This window comes from Glycine soja, chromosome 1 (genome assembly GCF_004193775.1).
Source record: "Glycine soja cultivar W05 chromosome 1, ASM419377v2, whole genome shotgun sequence".
In the NCBI taxonomy this organism is placed as follows: domain Eukaryota; kingdom Viridiplantae; phylum Streptophyta; class Magnoliopsida; order Fabales; family Fabaceae; genus Glycine; species Glycine soja.
Window position 1 is genome coordinate 18,036,355 of NC_041002.1, and position 21,257 is coordinate 18,057,611.

The 21,257-nt window shown below is 34.2% G+C and overlaps 1 protein-coding gene across 1 annotated transcript; it reads right to left on the reverse strand.

Moving 5' to 3' along the window:
* Positions 1–17,884: 17,884 nt before the first annotated feature.
* On the reverse strand, positions 17,885–18,816 carry LOC114412637 (protein MAIN-LIKE 2-like). The gene is made up of 2 exons (XM_028376639.1): positions 18,235–18,816; positions 17,885–18,154 (listed from the first exon to the last, which is right to left on the reverse strand). Exons 1-2 carry the CDS (start codon positions 18,814–18,816, stop codon positions 17,885–17,887), a joined length of 852 nt encoding a protein of 283 aa, XP_028232440.1.
* Positions 18,817–21,257: the final 2,441 nt, after the last annotated feature.

Here is a 21,257-nt window from a genome sequence, read left to right on the forward strand (position 1 = left end):
TCTATCAGTTAAAACTAAGTATTCTCAACTTGCCAGGTGATAATACTATCTTGCATAGACTTTGAGAATTTTTAACTAGGTTACTAAATTATTTGTCATACTTAAATATGCCCCTAAACCATTTTTTTAATTGGATCTTGAAGTTGCATGTGTTTTTTAAATTAGGTCCATAGTTGGGTCTTAAAACTTGTATTTGTTTTTTAATTAGATCCCACCAGGGACCTAATTAAAAAAGCAAATACAAGTTTAGGAACCCCATTGAAATAAGAAAATAATTTTAAAACCTAATTAAAAATTGCCAAATAATTTAGAGACCTAAAAATTAATTTAACATAGAAAGTAACATAGAAGATTTTATTGTTATAGGTCAACAAATTCAAACTCTAACTATTTAGTTTTGGCATTCAGTGTCACATTGTTCATGCTTAACGTGCCTTCACACATTCAAAGGGGTTTAAAGTCCATTTTCTAGATTTTTATCATGCGCTTAATGTGGTCGTAAATGATGCCAATGATGTGATGAAAGTTCAGGAGTGATTAGAATCCAAGGGCGGTGATATGTTTGTGGCAATTGTACGATGTGCGATTTGGGAGAGATTTTCCGCCAAAATTGTCTTTGAATGGTCTTCATTATTTGGGAGAGATTTTCCACCAAAATTGTCTTTGATTTGGGAGAGATATACCACATATTTAAGCAATTAAAATACAAAAGGGTTCCTTTTTTTGGCAAACAAACATATACTTAAATATGTGTGTGTATTGTAATTTACTTTTAATTTAAATAAGAAACTATATTTCTATCTTTCCCACTTATTTCTCTCTCTCCTATTTCTTCTCTCACACATCACTAGAATGAATTTTTCATTCATCTTCCCACATCCTCGCACAGTGATCGCGACGATGATGCCGAGGACGAGGTGTCATTGGCGATGGTTTCAGGTTGTCGAGATGGAGTTCTTATTGCGATGAATTCGCGACAGGAATGGTAGAAGATGAATGGGGAATAGAGGATACATGTGATGGAATGAGGGAGGGAACAAATCCTGAATGTCCCAAAATATTAAAATCCCAAGAACTACATTATGCCTATTTCCTTATTTCACTTTGAGATGACAATTCTAGAACCACGAGTACAGGGACGAAATCAGGAAAATATTTCACATGGTAGACAAAATAAAGAGGATTTAAATATGTTTTTATTCCTTTAAAGTTGGATAATTATTTATCTTAGTCCTTCAAAAAAGAATTTATTTCTATTAGTCCTTCAAATTTTTGAAAAACTATTTTTAATTCCTGTCATTCTTTATGCTAATAATGTTATAATTTGTGGCTATTTGTCAAAGTCATTTTTTAATTTAATTTCTTTAAAAATAATTTATTGCAATTTAAAATATACAAAATATGTAAAAAAATTACAACAATTCTACATCTATATTTTTATTTTTAATCAGCATATTATACTGTAATTTTTGATTCTTGATTACAACAATTCTACATCTATATTTTTATTTTTAATCAGCATACTATACTTTTGAAAAATTACAACAATTCTACAACAATTTCTTTTCAATTCTTGATTTTTTTTTAAAAACTCTTTCATGATTTATTCGGTTGTGAATGTCTTTGGAATATATTTTTAATAAATTGTTAAAGTATTAGCAAGAAATTCATCTTCCATTTTATTGTGAAGCCTTGTTTTCACAAGCATCATAGGTGAAAAAGCAGGTTCTATGAAAGTAATTGAAATTAGAAGAGTTAACACAAGACTAATTACTCTATCAATTATACGATAAATTGTGGATCTTCTTGAAGATGATAATACTTTTCATAACTCAGAAAGTGTGGATATATCTAGAAATTTAGAATATTTTAATATATAATCAATTTCATAATGTTGTAATTGAATCTTCAAGTTAACCTTCTGCTTATCGGTGAAATCCTTTGGATAATATTTATTAGATAAAAGCTATTTTGTGTTTTAAAGATAAAATAAAAAAAGATATATTTTTTTAAATATAAAAAACTTTTAAGATAAAAGCTTTTTTCCCTAAAAAGAAAAACTTTTGTTTCTTATAATGAAACAAATAAATAAATCGGATTGTTTCTTAGTAAAAGATAAAAGTTGCATACTCTGCATACCCTATACATATATTAGAAGCGGGGCAGTGGTTTTTTTCTTTGTAGATATTAAGTAAAAAAAATTCTCAGGGGGGGCGACAATACACAGTTCCACCCCTGCACGAGTAAGGAATGATGTTGTTGAATGTTGAAGTCATCAACATGTTGCCATGCACGCACGGAGATCAACAGTAATATCATTATATTAAATCTGTTAAAACAAAGAGTTTATTGATTTTTCTGTTAAATATTTTTGGTGTAACTTGCTAGCTCTAAAAAAAAATGTGTGGGATCCCTATATTTATATATCTATATACTATCTAATAAAAGAAAAATACTTAGAAAAGCCAAAAATGCCCCTATATAAGGCTGTGACACATGGCACTTTTGTTGGTTTTTTAGTCATTTCCGCGTCACACTTCCACCTCTGTTGGTTGCTCCATGTGCCTTCTTTTTCAACCTTCACCCTTCACCCGTCGTGTCCTCACCAACTCCTGCTACCTCTGTTTGCGTGATCTCCTCACCAACTTCAATATGCTTCCTTCGTTTTCTTTCTTTCTTCTTCCAGCTTCATTTCCAGTTTTTGCTTTTATTTCCTGTTGAGTTTTCCACTTGCTGAGGTTTTTCATTTTCTGTTTGCTACACGAGGTTTCCTCCGTGCATTCTTTCTTCTTCATTTTTGTGGTCCATCTCTTCCAGTTTTGCTTTGGTTTTCTATTGAGTTTTTGTTGTTATGCATGTTTTCTTCTTAACTGATAGTTATTTTTTCTTACTGATTTTTCCACTTTGTTTTTGGTTCCTTTTGTATTTTCCCGCTTACCAGGCTATCGACGAAGAAGCATCCAGTAGGCACTATCGACGAAGAAGCATCTAGCAGGCAAGTTTTTTCTCCTTTTGTTGTTGTGCATGTTTGTTTCGTTACTATTTGTCTCTATTTGCAAGGTTTTAATTTTGTTTATTGTTATGCATGTTTTCTTCTTAACTAATAGTTATTTTTTCTTACTGATTTTTTCCACTTTATTTTTCGTTCCTTTTTTATTTTCCCGCTTACCAGGCTATCGACGAAGAAGCATCCAACAGGCAAGTTTTTTTCCCTTTTGCTGTTATGCATGTTTGTTTCATTACTGTTTGTCTCTATTTGCAAGGTTTTATTTTTGTCTGTTGTTATGCATGTTTTCTTCTTAACCAATAGTCATTTTTTCCGGTGGTGACATTGATCTTGGCTGCCTGATATGGTATTTAAGAATGGAACTATGCATGCTTTACTTTTTCAATAATATCTCGCTTTTCTTTTTCTTGGTTGATATTTTCACCCCTATTGTTGGTGGTGGTGTTTATGCTGGTCTAAGATAGTGACTGCTATAATTGATAAATGTATTTGCCAACAACCTGAGCTTTTGTTAATTATTCATTACATATGCCCTGCTTTTATGTATGCCATGCTTTTATGTTCATATATTTTTGTGATGTTTGACTGGATAATTCTTACTGCGCAACATTCTGGTGACAATCCTGATAGTGTTCCTATGCCAATAGTTATGCTGGTCTAAGATAGTGACTGCTATAATTGACAAATGTATTTGGCAACAATCTGAGCTTTTGTTAATTATTCATTACATATACCATGCTTTTATGTATGCCATGCTTTTATGTAGATATATTTTTGTGATGTTTGATTGGATAATTCTTACTATGCAGCAATCTGGTGACAATCCTAATAGTGTTCCTATGCCAATAGTTCTAATAGATCAAGAATCAGATTGTGAAGCAACAATTATGTAGCTTAGCTTTGGGGATCGCCTTGGACCTCTTCTTGACATGGTGATTTGGCTACTGGAAACTAAATTATGCAATCTCCAAAATTTCCAAACCAATTGAATATCTTTGATGGGATGTCCTTTAACTACAATTTCGTTATTTAAGTGATGCTCTCACTATGTGATTGTTAGATAAGATTTATTCAATTTATGAAGGTCCTAAGATTTGCTTTGTTTAATTATGTTTCCTCATTATACATCTTCTTTTCTATTGATAAAACACATCTGATAGAGCAAATAAAATTTGATGATAGTTTTATGTTGCCTATTTAGTGGCTTTCTTTTTCTTCTGAAAGTCTTCTTCGGAGGTTTCATTTTGTATTTCATTTTCACTGTAGCTTGGTATCTAATGTTTTTTATTTTATTTTTTTGCTACGGTAGGTATTATGTTCCAAGACATTACTACTCTAAAGTGTGGCTAAGTAATTTATTTTATAAAAAAATTATGAAGGTTTCATTTTTTTATTTCATTTACATTGCAGCTTGGTATCTAATGTTTTTTATTTTATTTTTTGCTACAACAGGTATTATGTTCCAAGACATTACTACTCTATTGCTTGATCCTAAGCATTTAAGGACACAATAGATTTGTTCATTAAGCGGTACAAGGGCAAAAACATTTCTGTTGTCGGTACTGTTGCTGTTTTTTTCTAGCATGACAATAAGAAGGATATGAACATTTTCAACGCAGCTTGGTAGCTAAGGGGGTGTTTGGTTTGCCTGTTTTCTGTTTTCATTTTCACTGAAAACAGAAAATGATGATGAAAATGTGTTTGATTGGATTTTTGAAAACATTTTAAGTGAAAATGAAAACAGAAAACAACCAGAAAATGAAAACAATAAAATTTCGCTTTCAATGCTTTCAGTTGAAAACAGGAACCTCATTTTGGGTAAAATGAAAATGAGATGACAATGAATGTAATTTTAAGCAAATTTAAAAATACAAAAAAGACAAGAAGTCAATATATCATAAATTTTCAATGTTTTTATTTCCTAAAAACAGAAAACAAGAAGTCAAACCAACCATATTTTCAGAATTCTAATCTTTTGAAAATGAAAATAGTTTTCAAAAAATGAAAACAAGAAATGAAAATAGAATATGAAAATACAAACCAAACACACCCTAATGTTTTTAATTTTATTTTTTGCTACTGCAGGTATTATGTTCCAAGACATTACTACGTTCTCATCTCATACACTTTGTAGTGGCCCATGATTGCTCTATAGTGTGCTATTGATAACTATGTTTAAGTTTCTAAAATGCCATTATTGGCTTATGCAATTGATTTAATCTGAATCTGTAGCTATTCTACAGTGCCCAAACTCTTCTGTTTAAATTATTTGATAACCATGTTTAAGTGTACATTGATATTGTCTTTATAATCTTCTACAACAACCTCCTTCTCCTTGGATGAACCAAAGGTCTCCACTTGATGTCAATGTTGGTGAGTTTTATTTAAATTCAAGATAAAGTGTTTAATCAAATCGCTTTGCAGTAATGTAATGATGGTGTGGAACTGTAGCTTATGTGGAAGGGAGGGATGAGGCAGACAAAGGAACTTCTAATACACAGGTAAACAAGTCAGTTAGGTCTGATAGAAGAATGCTTCCTCTGTTGTCAAAATTTGAAGAGACCTCATCATGGTAGAGTTATTTTATAAAGCCAACAAACATTGTTACTGTTGTTGCAAAACATTTTATAGGTATTTTGGTCTAGAATGTCAAACCTGAGCTTAAATCCATTACATTTAGATGTTATTGATGCTTTAAAAAGATGCAGGACTTCTTCACGAGGCCGTCAGGGAAGCGAACACGCAATGATTTGACTTCTCAATATAATGCTGGTGGATATATACCTCAACAAGATGGAGCTGGGCAAGATGGAGCTGGGGATGCTGCACATGGAGTTTTTGAAATTGAGGTATTTTTTTCTCCCTTGTTGGTCAACATAATATATATCTCCAGGATGTCTGCATATCTTTTAGTCAATTGTTAAATTAAATTTTATAGTATACATAATTATATAATAGGTATTATATACTTTAATCTCCGACACAGTAACACATCTTATTTTATTCGTTAAAGTTTTGTCATGATCAATCGATTATATAATAGGTATTATGTGCTAACTTTTTGACGGTGTGATTCCTAGATTGTAACTATGAACTATATCAATTTTAAGGCAAAACCTGTAACATAGGAAAACATTATGTTTTGTGCTACTAAGATCTTTTGAATGTATCTAAATTTTGTATTTTAAATTGTGATAAAGTTTAAACTAATTGTGGGAATACATGGGATGCTCATTGCTGATATCTTCTTTCGTTTGGTGTGTTGAAGATTATTTTGATGCAATGATTAATGGCACCCGTCTTGCTTTGTAATTTGTAAAAGTGTGCTATCATAGTAATTCAATCTAGCTAATTTGTTGATTGTAATTTCAGGTTTGAGCAATCTCGTTGGTAGAACCTGTGGTCTTAGAGAGTCAGGTTTATTTTTTTTTTTGCCTAATTCAATATTTCATTTTAATTTTGTTGTACGGTGATTTTTAAGGCATGTGATCTTTTTTCCTAATTCAATATTCCATTTTAATTTCGTTGTGCAGTGATTTTTGTGTTATTTTTTGTTTTTTTTAATTATTGTTGTTGTTGTTGTTGTTATTATTATTATTATTATTATGTAGACGCTAGCTGAAGGCCCTTTTGTATGTTGTGATGACACATGTCTTCTTTCTTCTCTCTCTTAATTTGTGTAGGTAAAACTAACATGCTAATTTGTTATAGAACCCTCTGAGTTACTTTTAAAATTAGAGAATTTACCTGGATAATTGCTTTTTACCAATGCAGGGGAAGGCATGAGTGAACTGTCTTTGGCGTGCCACCATAGCAAACATGGAAAATAGTTGTGTTTGGATTCTGATTATTTCTCATGCTACCACGTATAAAAATAAAATGTTGGGATATATTAAAGACTATTTTTTTCATATTCTCTCTATTCCAGGATTTTGGTGGCTGTTTTGACAGTATGTGAGAGAGTTGGTGATACTTTTATATTTAGAATAATTTTAATTTTACATGCAATGAAAAAAAATTCATCCCGTGATTCAAATTTGTCTTCTGAATCAAGTTTTGTGATTTTAATTTTGCAGGTTAATTTATAATACCTTGGTAGAGTTGTGTTCAACACAAATGACGAGAACTGATTCACACACAACTATGATTGATGGCCTGGGTATTGCTGGATGGGGAGTTGGTGAAATAGAAGCAAAAGTTACAATGCTTGGCCAGGTAAAACTAACATGTTAATTTGTTATAGAACCCTTTGAGTTATTTTTAAAATTAGAGAATGAAATTAATTTATTCTCTGAGTATCTTCGAATTTCTTTTAACAGTATGCATGTTGTTTGTAATGATGTATAGACCTGCGTGGTTTTGACCAATGGAGGAGCTATTGTAAGAAATATTTATTTATCTCATATTTTTGCAGCCCACGAGCATGGTCTTACCAGGTGTTGTTGGGTTCAAATTATTAGGCAAACTACGAGATGGTGTCATAGCTACTGACTTGGTGTTGATTGTTACACAAATGCTAAGAAAGCATGGGGTTGTTGGTAAGTATGTACGGTTTTTTTCCTACTCTCTCTTAGTTTGTGTTGTTTATTTGTTTACTTTAATTATTATTACTATTATTATTGTTGTTGTTGTTGTTGTTGTTGTTGTTGTTGTTGTTATTATTATGTATGCTCTAGCAGAAGACTCTTTTTTATGTTGTAATGCCGGGAGTGAACATTGAGATTTTTCTTTGAGGTTCCTGGTGTGTGTAGGTGGTGATAACAAAGAAAACCATTTTCCTTTTAGGAAGCATTAATGGTCATGCGGTTACATTGTTGGTGAAATGGGTTGTAAGTTATGTGTTTAGTGAGATGCCTAAATGAAGTTTTGGTTTTTAATCTTGGAACTCCATGCGTGTCCTGATTTTGGGATACTTCCCTATTTATGATTTATGAATTATCTATTGCAGGAACGAGTTTATTTGATTTTAGAGTATGCACCCAAAGGTGATGTTTACAAGGAATTGCAAAAATGCAAATATTTCATCAAAAAGGCATGTAAGTGTGTAACTATTGTAAGTATATATCATACAACAACATTCCTTCTTTTCCTCTACCCATATGTTATTGTTTATGGCTTACAAAATTCCATAGTGACTGACAAATTAATGTTTCTTTTGTGATAGAGGCAGTATGTTGCATCATTGGCCCAATCCCTTATATATTGCCATGGAAGCATGTAATCCATAGGGATTTCTTATTGATAAAAAAAGTTTATACTGAGATCTGCTTATTACCAAAAAAAAGTTTATGATTTCTTATTTTTGAATTACTTTCTTCATGAAGGGTCTCAATGTATAGTGAAGCTAAGTTGGCGTTTTTCATATTTCTGTGGTACCCTAAAACTAAGGTATAAAATTACTTGTTGTGTTAGAAAACCTGATATCATTTTCTTATTTGCTTCTCTTCAATATGACAGTTAATTCTAAAATTTGTGTTAAGGAACAACATATGTGTATGACTCCTTCAGACCAGGCGATTTTGATGCAAATTCAAAAAGAGATATTATTGTTGAAACTCAGCATGGACAATTACAAAGGATCCATGAATTACATTCTAGTTGTCTAGCTTTGCAATACCCTCTCCTATTTCCTTATGGGGAAGATGGAAAGATAATCAATTTTGGTTCGGGATATGCATGAAAAATGTTTGAGATTTGGGATGCAGCAGGAAAAGGGAGGTACCATAGCAGATTTGGGACACAAATGAGACTAACTTATATTTTTTGCCTCAGTTGAAAGTAGCAGATTTCTCATTTAGTTTTTAAGCTGCTAGCATACCCAAATACTTCAGGTATATTCCAAGGTACTTCTGATATCCTTGGATATGTTGACCTTCTACTCCTACACTATATTTAGTGAACATATACTATGTCTTCTATACAATGTGATATGTATTGGCTTCACTATGTCTTTTATAATAAATTTTTGCTTCTCTTCATTTTCAGGTCTTACCTTTCAAATAGGTGTTTTTTTTATATACAAACTTTTTATGTTAATTCCTATAATAATAATTACTAGATTTGGATTTAATTATTGTTACCCTTCTATTTGACTAGCTAATTCCAATCTGTGTGAACTCCTATATAGATTGTATTAATCGATCTGAATCTGAATTACCCTATGATAAAGGTTGTTTTGGAAATGTTGGCTTAGGAGAAAAAGATGATGATATGCAAGTGTTTTACTACTTTGTTAAGTCAGAAAATAATCCTATATTAGTTAGCAATTCTCTCAAGTCAATTATTGTCAAAGGATGTATTTATTTCAAGAGTTGAGTCCAAGACCATTTATGAGATTAACTACATTTATGAGCTAAACCTGTTATTTATGTTTCCTATTTGTTTTGTGCAATAGAAAGTCCAATCCAAAGTAGTGGCAACCAAACTCTATTAATTCTAATCAAAGTGTTGTTGTTTATTGAATTCCTCCACCAGTTGGCCCGAAATCGGATCCCTATGTTTTTGGCCATAAATAGTTTGTCTTACTATCAACACCATTAATAGAATTGTTATGGATAACCATTCATCGTGTTATCCAGATTGCATTCAATGCCACAAAAAAACTAATGTTAACCTTGGCAGCAGTTATTGCACTCCTGCTCGATTGGTGTGCCTTTCATTTATCACTTTCTTACACTCTTATATACATTGTCAGGTATAGCCTTGAGATGATGGTCAACCACGACGAGGAAAACAAGTGTTGCTGTTATTATTATTATTATTATTATTATTATTGTTATTATTATTATTATTATTATTATGTATGCTCTAGCTAAAGGCCCTTTTTTATGTTGTAATGCAAGGAGTGAACATTGAGATTTTTCTTTGAGGTTCCTAGCGTGTGTCATTCTCTAATTGGCGGATTTCAACTTTCCATTTAATTTCACATAATAATTTGGCTCAAATCCTGAATCTTTTCTTCCTCCGTTTATCTCTTTCTCTCCCTTATTACTCTCTCTCTTTGTTAATATTTTCTTTCTCCAGTTTTCATCCATCTTTTGTTTTAGTTATTTACAGTTTTGATTATCAAATGAAATTAAATTGGGATTTAAAATTCGCTAATCAGGAAGCAACATGTGGCAAGCGCAGCTCTGATTGAGTGAAATTAAATGGGGAATTGAAATCTGCCAATCAGATAGTGACTCGTGGAAAAGTCAACAAAAAACGGTGGAAAAAAGCCCCTGGAAAACCCTGTTGTGCCCCTACCTAGCAGTTTGACACGTGGCACATTTGTTGGTTTTTTGGTCATTTTGCCCTTTGCGTAATTTGCTGACGCGTGGCAGAGTTGTTGACATGTGGCAGCGACAGACTGAGATTTTTCGTCTCTCTTCATCTTTGTAGGAGGGTTCCAGAAACGTTATGGTGGGTATTATGCTGTGTGTGTTGCATTTTCTGTTCTTGATATAGCTCTCTTCTCATCTTCATTCTATTTTTTACGATTTTGGTTAGGGTTTGAGGATGGGTTAGGTAGTCATGGTTTATCTCTCTGTTGTTCCTGTAGGATATAACTCAGCCTCCATCGTCAGATTTACCTCTTCTCCTTTCGGATTCACATTTCTCTTTCTCCACCGCAACACACTCACCTTCAAGTATTTCCTTCTTCCTTTTTGCATTTCTCTTTCTCGAGTGCAACACACTCACCTTCAGGTATTTCCTTCTTCCTTTTTGTTTTTGTTTTTCTTTCACTGCTTTGTTTTTGCGTAAGTTCTCTTTGTTTACCAATTTGCCTATGTAGTAATCCTCTATATTACTGTATTTTTTTATACTATATTTATTAATCGAAAATCAATTGACGAACGACCCGTGCGTATGCACGGTTAGCTACTAGTATATATATAAAACACAAGCAGTTACAAAACAACATAAAACTTGAATAACCGAAGATTCTACCCCCAAGGAAGTAATTGAAAACGAAAAGCCTCCTACCTAGCCAAAAAACATAACTTCGGACACTAAAACAGAATTGTCTTAGCCCATGATAAAAATCCCACCAACTACGGCAAATCTCCAACCCACATACATCAGCAATGATAGAATATGAACAGCTGGTTACTAGGAATTTAGAGCAAAACAAACACTAAATTCAAAGAAAGCACCCTCCCATTTGAACTGGACAGTATACCAAATAACAGATCGAAATCAAGTTACGAAAAGGATCCTTCGTTGAGACTGTAGTAAGCATCCCGACTCTGTTATGAAAAAATTTCTATCCCCATCCTCAAGTATACTCCTGCGAAATCAGCATTCACGTGGGACCTGACCTCTGTTTAATGCACAAGCAAGCTCCTGGGTTAATACACCACTGTGTGTAGGAGTAACAAAACCCATCCGACAGATCGTGTAGCTAATTCCAAGCTAAAAACATAATGAGATCTTCACTGTCGAAGGACTCATTCCTAAAGAAACATTGATTCCTTGTATTCCTCACACAATTCCAAGCTGAAAAGGAAGTTCGCATTGTACAGGACTCTAGTAGTAATGAAGAAAATGGGAGATATAAGATGGATTACATGTTAAGGGAGAAGGAAAACGGAGAAAAGGTCGCGACTTCAATTTCTTCTGTCAACGAAACCAACATTCTAATAACTAAATTTACCGATTAAAAAAAGTAATGAAGATAATGGACTATTTAATCATCCCTGTATGTCGTTACATAAATTATAAATAAAATAGTTTTATTGTCAAAGTGAATTTATGAAGCAAGTACCAAGGATTATTGAATCAATGCAAACAGAATGTCAATTAGTACAATAAAATACGACCAAGCTAAACACATAAATAAAGTAGTGAAAAGATCTCTTAATTTAAATTTTATTTTTCCTCATCTTTAATTACTTTTTCTCATTTTATTAGTATGTTTTTTTATTTTGTATCTCCATATTTTATCTGGATTTAAGCCTATATGAGTTTAATGCATAGGATAAATTTTTGTTTTATATAACTAAAATAATATTGAAATTCAATTCTCTGTATATAACAGAGTTTTTAGGAGTTATTCTTCCATAACAGAGTTTTTTAGGAATATTTCTTCAATGGAAATTTTTTTCTTAACTTCTTATCTCTTAATCTATGATTTTTATCCTTATTCATAAATTTAATTCCAATAAAATATTATAGTTCAAGATAACCTTGTTTCATAATATAAATTATTGACTGTAAATCTAAAATAAATTTATAAGTTCTAAAATATTTATATATTACAAATTCTAATTGTAGTATTAGTAAATATTTAAAATTATTTATTTATTATAAATTTTAATTATATAAAATATTATAATTAAAATAAATATAAATATTAGAGGAAATAGGTAGCAACTTAGGAGAAACCCAATCCACTACATAAATCCTTTCCTAAAAAGCTTCAAAATCTGAAACAGGGCTTCGATTTCTCATTTTTCTCATTCCACCTTCTACAAGCTTTCTCTTCATCTCTAGAGCTAGAGAGTTGGATTTTACATTGAAGAGATTTGGTTCTTGTCCCTCTCAAGAGATTTTTGATTGATTTCTAGTTGGTAAGCACCCATCCTCTTCTCCTATGGTCCCTTGAGTTTATTTTCTTCTCCCACCAAGTAGACATGAAATGGGGTTTCACTTCAAATTTTGATTGGTAGGTGAAAATTTAATTGAAATGAGCCTGAGTCACACCAATTCATTAAAATGAAAGGGAATTGCTATTTGCACTCCTCCTTTATAATAATACAATCCCTATTTATTTATATTTTTCCAAAATATCCCTAAAAATACATTCCCAATGTTCACTCCTTGCAATTTTCTTTCGTCAAATCCCTACTGTGAGTGCGAGCAAAGAGCAACAATACACCATCAACAAGGAGGAAAACTTGTTTCAAGTAACCCAATCATTGCGACTCCATGATGAGGTTGCTACATGCAATTATGTGAATCAACATCTTAAAGCGGGTGAATGATCGCTAGCTTAGTCAGGGTTGCTACTAATTCACGATGTTGGGCTTGGCAGTTAGACATTGGTTAGGGTTAGGGTCACTTTGAGTTGTGAGTGGCAGACAATAGGCAAATACGAGGTTGCATTGATTAGTGTTGATTTCTCTATTGAATGGGTCTTTGAGGTGGAAAATATGAAGGTATGAAATGACTTGATGAGATTAGGTTAAAGGGAGCATCAAATTTCACCATCCTTCAATGCATTTGGGGAGCAAAAAATGAAGCCAAAATTGATGAATCCAAACTGGTTGAAGGGAACAACGGTGATTCAATGCAATTTTTGGAAAGGGCTTGAACGAGAGTCTATTTTGAGGGATATTTGTGGGAAAGAAAGGGATTTGCTAGGGGCACCCAGCAAATTTTAAAAATCCCAAAAATGCCCTTCATGCTTTTTTGCAAACTTGTTCCGTTGACAGGGGCGGAAGAATTCTTTCGTGGGACTCCACAGAAGAACCTTCTTCTGCAGTTATAATGTCAACTGCGGAAGAAGGTTCTTCCGTGGAGTCCCACGGAAGAATTCTTCCGCCACTGTCAACTGCAGAAGAACTACGAAAGAACCTTCTTCCGTGGGACTCCACGGAAGAACCTTCTTCCGCGAGACTCAACAGAAGAAGGTTCTTCCGTGGAGTCCCACGGAAGAAGGTTCTTCCGTGGGTTACTTAGTTAAATTATTTTGTTAATTTTAAGATTATTTTGTACTAGTTAAATGATTTTTTCCTCTGAGAAGTTGACCAATGGCCGATTCTTCTACGCACCGCATTATATGTGTCGGTCACATTTTTCCTGAAATTTTTTAAAGTAAAATTCATTTTGGACTCCTCGTTCTTCATAGTTATACACACTCCAGTCACACACTTCTTCCTCTCTCCATTTCTCTAACTCTGACCATGCAATTGGCGTTGGTCTCATTGCATTCTCTGTAGAAATGACGAACAAGGCCAAAGGAAAAGGCAAGGAGGTCGCCGGAAAAGGTTTTGCCGGCAAGCGCAAGGGCGCCTTCGACGACGACAAGACCGATGGCGGCCGAAAGAGAAACAAGTGAGGTGTCCAAGAAGGATGGACATGCCAGATAAGTGCCAGAGTAGCAGGCCACATGTCGTCCCTAAAGAGGAAATGTTGGCCCGAAACTAATTTTTTGAGTTTTGGGCCTTCTTTTGCAGGCCCTTTTCGAATGAACGTCGGCTGTTATTTTTTTTTGGATTCATTGACTTGCAAACACAAGGTAGGCCACCTTTGGAGAGTCTCATGGATTTCCCAGATAATTTTAAAAAAACCCCGAACAGGGGTACTTAGGCAAGTTTACATGGCCCGAAACTAACTTTTTTGAGTTTTGGGCCTTCTGTTACAGGCCCTTTTTGAATGAATCGGTGTCTGTTGTTATTTTTTTTTGGATTCGTTGACGTGCAAACATGAGGCAGACCACCTTTGGAGAGTTTCAAGGCTTTCCCAGATAATTTTAAAAAAACCCCGAATAGGGGTACTTAGGCAAGTTTACATGGCCCGAAACCAACTTTTTTGAGTTTTGGGCCTTCTGTTGCAGGCCCTTTTCGAATGAACCGGTGTCTGCTGTTATTTGTTTTGGATTCGTTGCCGTGCAAATATGAGGTAGGCCACCTTTGGAGAGTCTCACGGCTTCCCCAGATAATTTTAAAAAACCCCAAACAGGGGTACTTAGGCAAGTTTACATGGCCCGAAACTAACTTTTTTGAGTTTTGGGCCTTCCGTTGCAGGCCCTGTTTGAATGAACCGGTGTCTCCTATTATTATTTTTGGATTCGTTGATGCGCAAACATGAGGCAGAGCACCTTTGGAGAGTCTCACGGCTTTCCCAGATAATTTTTAAAAATCCCCGAACAGGGGTACTTAGGCAACTTTACATGGCCCGAAACCAACTTTTTTGAGTTTTGGGCCTTCCTTCTACTGACTCTTCCACGCAAGGTTTGATGAAATAAGCAGTTCTGTGAACTGGATTTGATGTTACACAATAGTTAATGACGCCAGACGACAATGACTGACGTGACCTGACAATGAATGACGTGGCTGAAGGTTGCTTTAGTTTTACGCTTCACAATGTAAAATAGTCACGGGTCTAGTAAAAGTGAAGCCATGTGCCTGGCTGGGCCATCTATATAAATGACAGATGGGGATGTCCATGGTACTCAAGAACAACTGGTATTTAGAGTTTGTCAAATTAATTTTCGATAAACAATGACATTCTTAGGAGAGACTTCATCCCAGAGGATCGTGAACTCGAGGTTGACATTCATTTTTCCAAATGGAACCGTCATTCACAATGAATGTGGGGTTTATTTTCAAAGTTATAGTCCAGTGCCCATGCGAGTACCAAACCTATGCGATTTTTCAACTCTCAAAAGCAGAATACACAATAGCCTTCAACAAAACAACAATCAAGTTGTGGATGAAATTCATTACCGGCGACCAGTGGAAGATACAGGTAACAACATTCACTTTGAAAGTATGCAATTGAAAAATGACATGGATGTGAACACCATGTTAATGTATAATGATCAATTTTCATTTGTTGGACCGATTGAGTTGTTATGTACCGTTGGTAGAACAACAGATGCAATTTTAAACTTACTTGAACGCCCCAGCATCCCTACACATGATGCGGTTCTGTATTACAACGGAAGGTGGAACATGCCATGCCAAAACAACTTTGTGGGTTACGCATTCACCGGAATAAATCCAAAAAAAATTGATATTCCAAAAGGATGTAGCATAGATCAACTGAAGGATTTGATCAAGCAAGTAACACCTAAAGGGAATCCTCCTCATGGGATTCACGAATCCCAAGTTTTAAGGTGTTTGTTTTATCGAAAACCTAGTCATTTGGAGTATTCTGAGAAAGTTTTAGAATTTGAAATTATTGAGCTGAAATGTGACGACGACGTGCTGAAGGTGCTGGTAGAGTCCAATTACTGGAAACAATTTGTGCCAATAGAAATTTTGGCTCTCTTTAGTAAAGTGGTTATGGAAAATGAGGACGATGTGGTTACGTCCTTGCGTGATTGAATGCTAGTTAAATGTTAGGCTGTTTCGTGCAAATTAAATTTGTGTCCATGATGTTGTAGTCGATGCAATATGTCTTAGTGTGTCAATTTGTTATGTTTGTGACCCGTTTGTAATGTGTAGTATGTATCAAAAAGGAATAAAAGTTTTATAATCAAATTTTATCAAAATTTTTTATAAGGAGTTACAAAGAGAAAAAAAAGGTGCAAACAGTACTTTTATCCACTGCATTACAAGCAATTGAAAAGAAATTACACAACCAAAAACAATTAAAATTTGTAACTTATTTTGTCCAATAAATTACATTTAATTAAAACTTCTAACTTATTTTTTTAAAAAAATTTGTAACTTATTTTTTGAAATCTTTAACTTATTTTTTTGAAATTTGTAACTTATTGTTGATTAAATAATATAATAATTTTAAGTAAAAATTAAAATTTGTAACTTATTTTTTCCAATCAATTACATTTGATTAAAATTTCTAACTTATTTGTTTCAATGACTAACTTATTTTTTTAAAATTTCTAACTTATTTTTTTGAAATTTCTAACTTATTTTTTTAAATCTCTAACTTATTTTTTTTTTAAATTTCTAACTTATTTTTTTTGAAATTGGTAACTTATTGTTGATTAAATTATATAATAATTTTAAGTAAAAATTAAAATTTGTAACTTATTTTGTCCAATCAATTACATTTAATTAAAATTTATAACTTATTTGTTTCAATCAATTAAAATTTCTAACTTATTTGTTTCAATCAATTAAAATTTGGAACTTATTTGTTTCAATGACTAACTTATTTTTTTAAAATTTCTAACTTATTATTTTAAATTTCTAACTTATTTTTTTAAAATTTGTAACTTATTTTTTTGAAATTTCTAACTTATTGTTGTTTAAATTATATAATAATTTTCAGTATAAATTAAAATTTCTAACTTATTTTGTCCATTCAATTACATTCAATTGAAATTTCTAACTTATTTGTTTCAATCAATTAAAATTTCTAACTTATTTTTTTAAAATTTCTAACTTACTTTTTAAAATGTCTTACTTATTTTTTAAAATTTCTAACTTATTTTAAAAAATTTCTAACTTATATTTATCATATACATAAACAAATACTAAAATTAACAATTTAAGTAAAAAGATAATTTAAATACATAAAGAAATAGAGACATTATCTAAGTCAATATGTTTTAACAAATACAAAAACAAATACTAAAATTTAAATTCATAAACAAATACAATAAAAAAGATAAATCCTAATCTATGCGGGGTCTCTGTCGCGGCCTAAGACTATCATCTGGGTCGTCATCTCTAGCTATCCTTAGACAAAGATCCATGATATGATATAAGTCAGTCCCTACAGTCACCATCCTGAGGTTGATGACGTGCTCCAAATGCTCACCAATCCTTCCCATCCTAACACATGCCGTGCAATCAACCTGTCTCAATGAAAATAACAAGTCAGTATAAATTTATAAAAAATAATTAAGTTAACAAAAAGTGCACAACTTACCACAGAATGCGTAGGGGGATCTGACGCGACTGGAACCTCGGCGACAGGTGGCTCGACGAAGTCATCATCATGAGTGGGAGGGGGAGGCGCAGGTCTCAGCTCAGTAGTGTCCTCCGTCGGCGTCACAAAGAGGTGTGAAATCTGAAAAAACCACTCCATGTAGTCTGGGGCCACCTGCCCAGGAACTACACAGAGCTCCCCTGTAGGCGCCACATGATCTGAAAAGTGTACCCACCGGTCGTCTATATTAGTACCTGTCAACGAATCACGAACCGGTGGCGGAGGAATGGTCTGAATGTACCCCATCTGCTGAACCACCCTCTCTGGTCAAAGGTAGACGATGATCGGACCCCATCTGACTTGCCCCGTGTAGGAGGAGATCAAGTCATAGCCTCGAACTCCCCGATGCTCAGCATACGACATCCAACAGAGGTCGGTCACTGTCAGGGCATCAATACGTGCTCTGTAAGGGGCTCCCTTAATCCCGGTCATCTGGGCCTTACCCGTAAGCCACCTACAGGCATGTGGGCTAGCCTCAACATAACCATCGTCAACAACAGACCTGTGGACTGATGGAAAGTGCTCGTAAATCCAGCACTACAAACACAAAGTCAACATCAGCAATCAAACATGGGTTGAATTTTACTTTAATTTAAATTACAAGCAGCGATACTCACCTGAAGTAGTGAAATGTAACCAACCATCTGCCATGTAGGGGCCTGGGACGCCTCGTTAAGCTGATCGTACAAGTGGACCAAAGCGGCCGCTCCCCAAGAGAATGCCCCTGCCTGACCTAAGTCTCTGAATGCCTGCAGGTGCACAACATGGACATGGGTTGCACTCTTGTTAGCGAAAAGAGTGCAACCAACCAAATGAAGTAGGTATGTCCGAGCTGCAGCAACCCACTGCCTGGCCCGACACCTACTCTGGTACATGTCCTGAAGACAGGACAACCGAACATGAGGCCCACCTGCCTGACATGTCTTAGCTGTAGCCTTGTCTGCGGTGACCTCAAGTAGCTCCGTCAACAGGGCGACTGCGTCTGATGTAACCAGCAACTCGAATGAATGCAGCACGCCAGTAGTCGAAATGTGCAGCAGTGACGAAACGTCGTCTAGAGTGATCGTCACCTCCCCTACTGGGAGGTGCAAGCTGCTCGTCTCCCTATGCCACCTCTCAACAAAGGCGGATATGAGTCCAGGATCAGAGGTGATCACAGAACACCTGATCAATGGATCCAATCCGGTGGCCGCAATCATACCTTCGATCTCAGCAGCCGGTCTCCCAAATTTATCTACTTTTACCATGGGAGACCAACTTGAGATTGGGTCGCTCCTAAATTGAATAACAGTTTATAAATTTGTGTATTTGAAAATAAAAGAAACTAATTTCTAATTATTGGAATAAAATAAGTACGTACCTGTCCACTCCATATGCTGTGTGCCACATGATCAGCAAATCCTATCAAAATAGATGGATCGCGTGGCCCACCGGGGAACCCCTCATCATCATTAGCTGTCCTATCACTAGCCAATCGATCTATCTCAGCACCATCGGCAGCTCCTGTCCTCTCTGGGCTACCATCAGACGCATGAGGCACATCCTCAGCCAACTGAGGAACATCCTCAGGCAACTGAGGAACATCCTCGACTCTCTGGGTAACCCGTTGCCTACGTGCTGAGGTAGTGGGCCTACGACGTCGAGGAACATCCTTAGGCACATCCTGACTAAGGTCTCTGCCTCTACCTGTGCCTACCACACGACGTAGACCTCGTGTTCTAACCATGACCTGAAATCATGAAGAACATTTACTTTTTTTCGTCAAATTAAACACTCAAATAATTTGTGTAACAAAGCTTTGGAATCCTAACTAATCCACATAATTTATCCAAATCCACAGATTATATATTTAGATCAACATAATTTATCCAAATAATTGACATACAAATGCATATATAACAAATGCATATATAAATCACACCAAATATAATTCAATTGATTAGTAGAACTCAAATCCTGTCATTATGATTCTCTCAAGACACAATTCTAGTTATTAAACCAGAAGGTTTATTTTTCTTTCCTTTATACATTGCTATTAGAATCAATTACTGTCATATAAATTCCTTTAATTCATCTCTAAGTTCAAGTTAAATCAAAGAAATTATATGATTGTGAAGTCAAACACTTTGATTGATTGTGAATTGAGAATTTATAAAAATAGAGAGTATGGTAAAATATTCAAAAAGGGAACAAGGCTTGGGGATCCATGTGGGTGCTTGGATTTGTAATCACCAACTGCACATGAATCTTAGTTACAATGAAAGTGAACTATTACAATATTCTAGTTCATATGGTAAGGTATGGAGAAAAGAGTAAGCACCCGAACAAAGCATTTGTTCTTACTAGGAAGGGCTAGATACATAGCTCACATGTGTCATTTAATGTGTCCTAGTTGTCTATTATTCTTTCAATAAGAGCTTTTCATCCTTGTCAAGGAAGGGATTTAATGGTCAGAAATAGACAGCTAGGCTTTATCAGCAAATAAGGATATTTGGTTTGTATTGAGTATTAGTAATACTAATTACCCATAATTCCTGCCAATTTATAGCCTTATTTTTATTTTTTAAATTTTAATTAAGCTAATTATGTCAAGGTATATGCATTTGGTTTGGAATGGCTTGGATTTGTAACTAATACAAATACTTGTAACTAATACAAATGTGGGTGCTTGGATTTGTAATCACCAAGTGCATCATTTTGTATTCAAAATTCTCAACACATCATTTTGTATTCAAAATTCTCAATACATCAAATTAGAGGAATCAAGGTGCTCCATCATTTCGTGTTCAATTTGTTAACTAGCTATTTATGTTGTATTTTACAATATTATCTTCTACTAACACATGATGCTACTAGCTAGACTCGTCTCATGCTCGATCTCTGTCCCGTAACAGACATAGCACAACATTTCTTTTAAATTGTAGTTGAGGTTCCTCACCATAGTGTCATATTTCCTATGAAAAGGAATTGGATAACCAATTTAATTTTGCTCTTTCATGTTGTGTTCCACATAACAATTCAATTTATGCAGTGTATACAGTTATTTACACATCCTAACCAAATGACAGCAAATAACAATTCAATTTAGACATCCTAATGCATAAATCAATCACACCAAAATGATAGCAAATAACAATTCAATTTAGACATCCTAATAGCAACTAAAAAACACAAAATTAGGGAGTTTGTGTAACTTAAATACCATATACACTTTGTAACACCTAATAAATAAAAAAAAATAACTAATAATATCAATAAATTACTGGTTCAGACATAATTTTCAAGAAAAAAAACCAATATACAGCAAAATGTATCCTGTGGAAGAAGTTTGGCAGGTTCTTCCACGAGAAGGATTGAAAGCTTGCAGAAGAAGGTTCCACAGGTTCTTCTGCGAGAATAAAATGGAGCCAGCGGAAGAAGGTGTTCTTCCGCGGGCTCCTGCGGAAGAAAGGTGACAGGTTCTTCCGCGGGTGCCAACGGAAGAAAGCCCATTTTATCTTTTAATTGTCCATTATACCATTTTTCCTTAAAGGGTTATTACACCCCTTGGAACCTCTTTTTTATCTTCTAGAAATGTCGTTTTCAAAATAACATATACCTATTCTAGAAATGTATTTGCAAAACTATGATACATATATAG

What these genes read in the sequence shown, in the direction of transcription:
- LOC114412637 (XM_028376639.1), bottom strand. Translation starts at nt 18,816, where the DNA reads ATGATTGCGGCCACCGGATTGGATCCATTGATCAGGTGTTCTGTGATC. An exon ending in GTTACATTTCACTACTTCAG is followed by an intron (nt 18,155 to 18,234) that starts GTGAGTATCGCT and finishes TTGTGTTTGTAG; the next exon opens with TGCTGGATTTACGAGCACTT.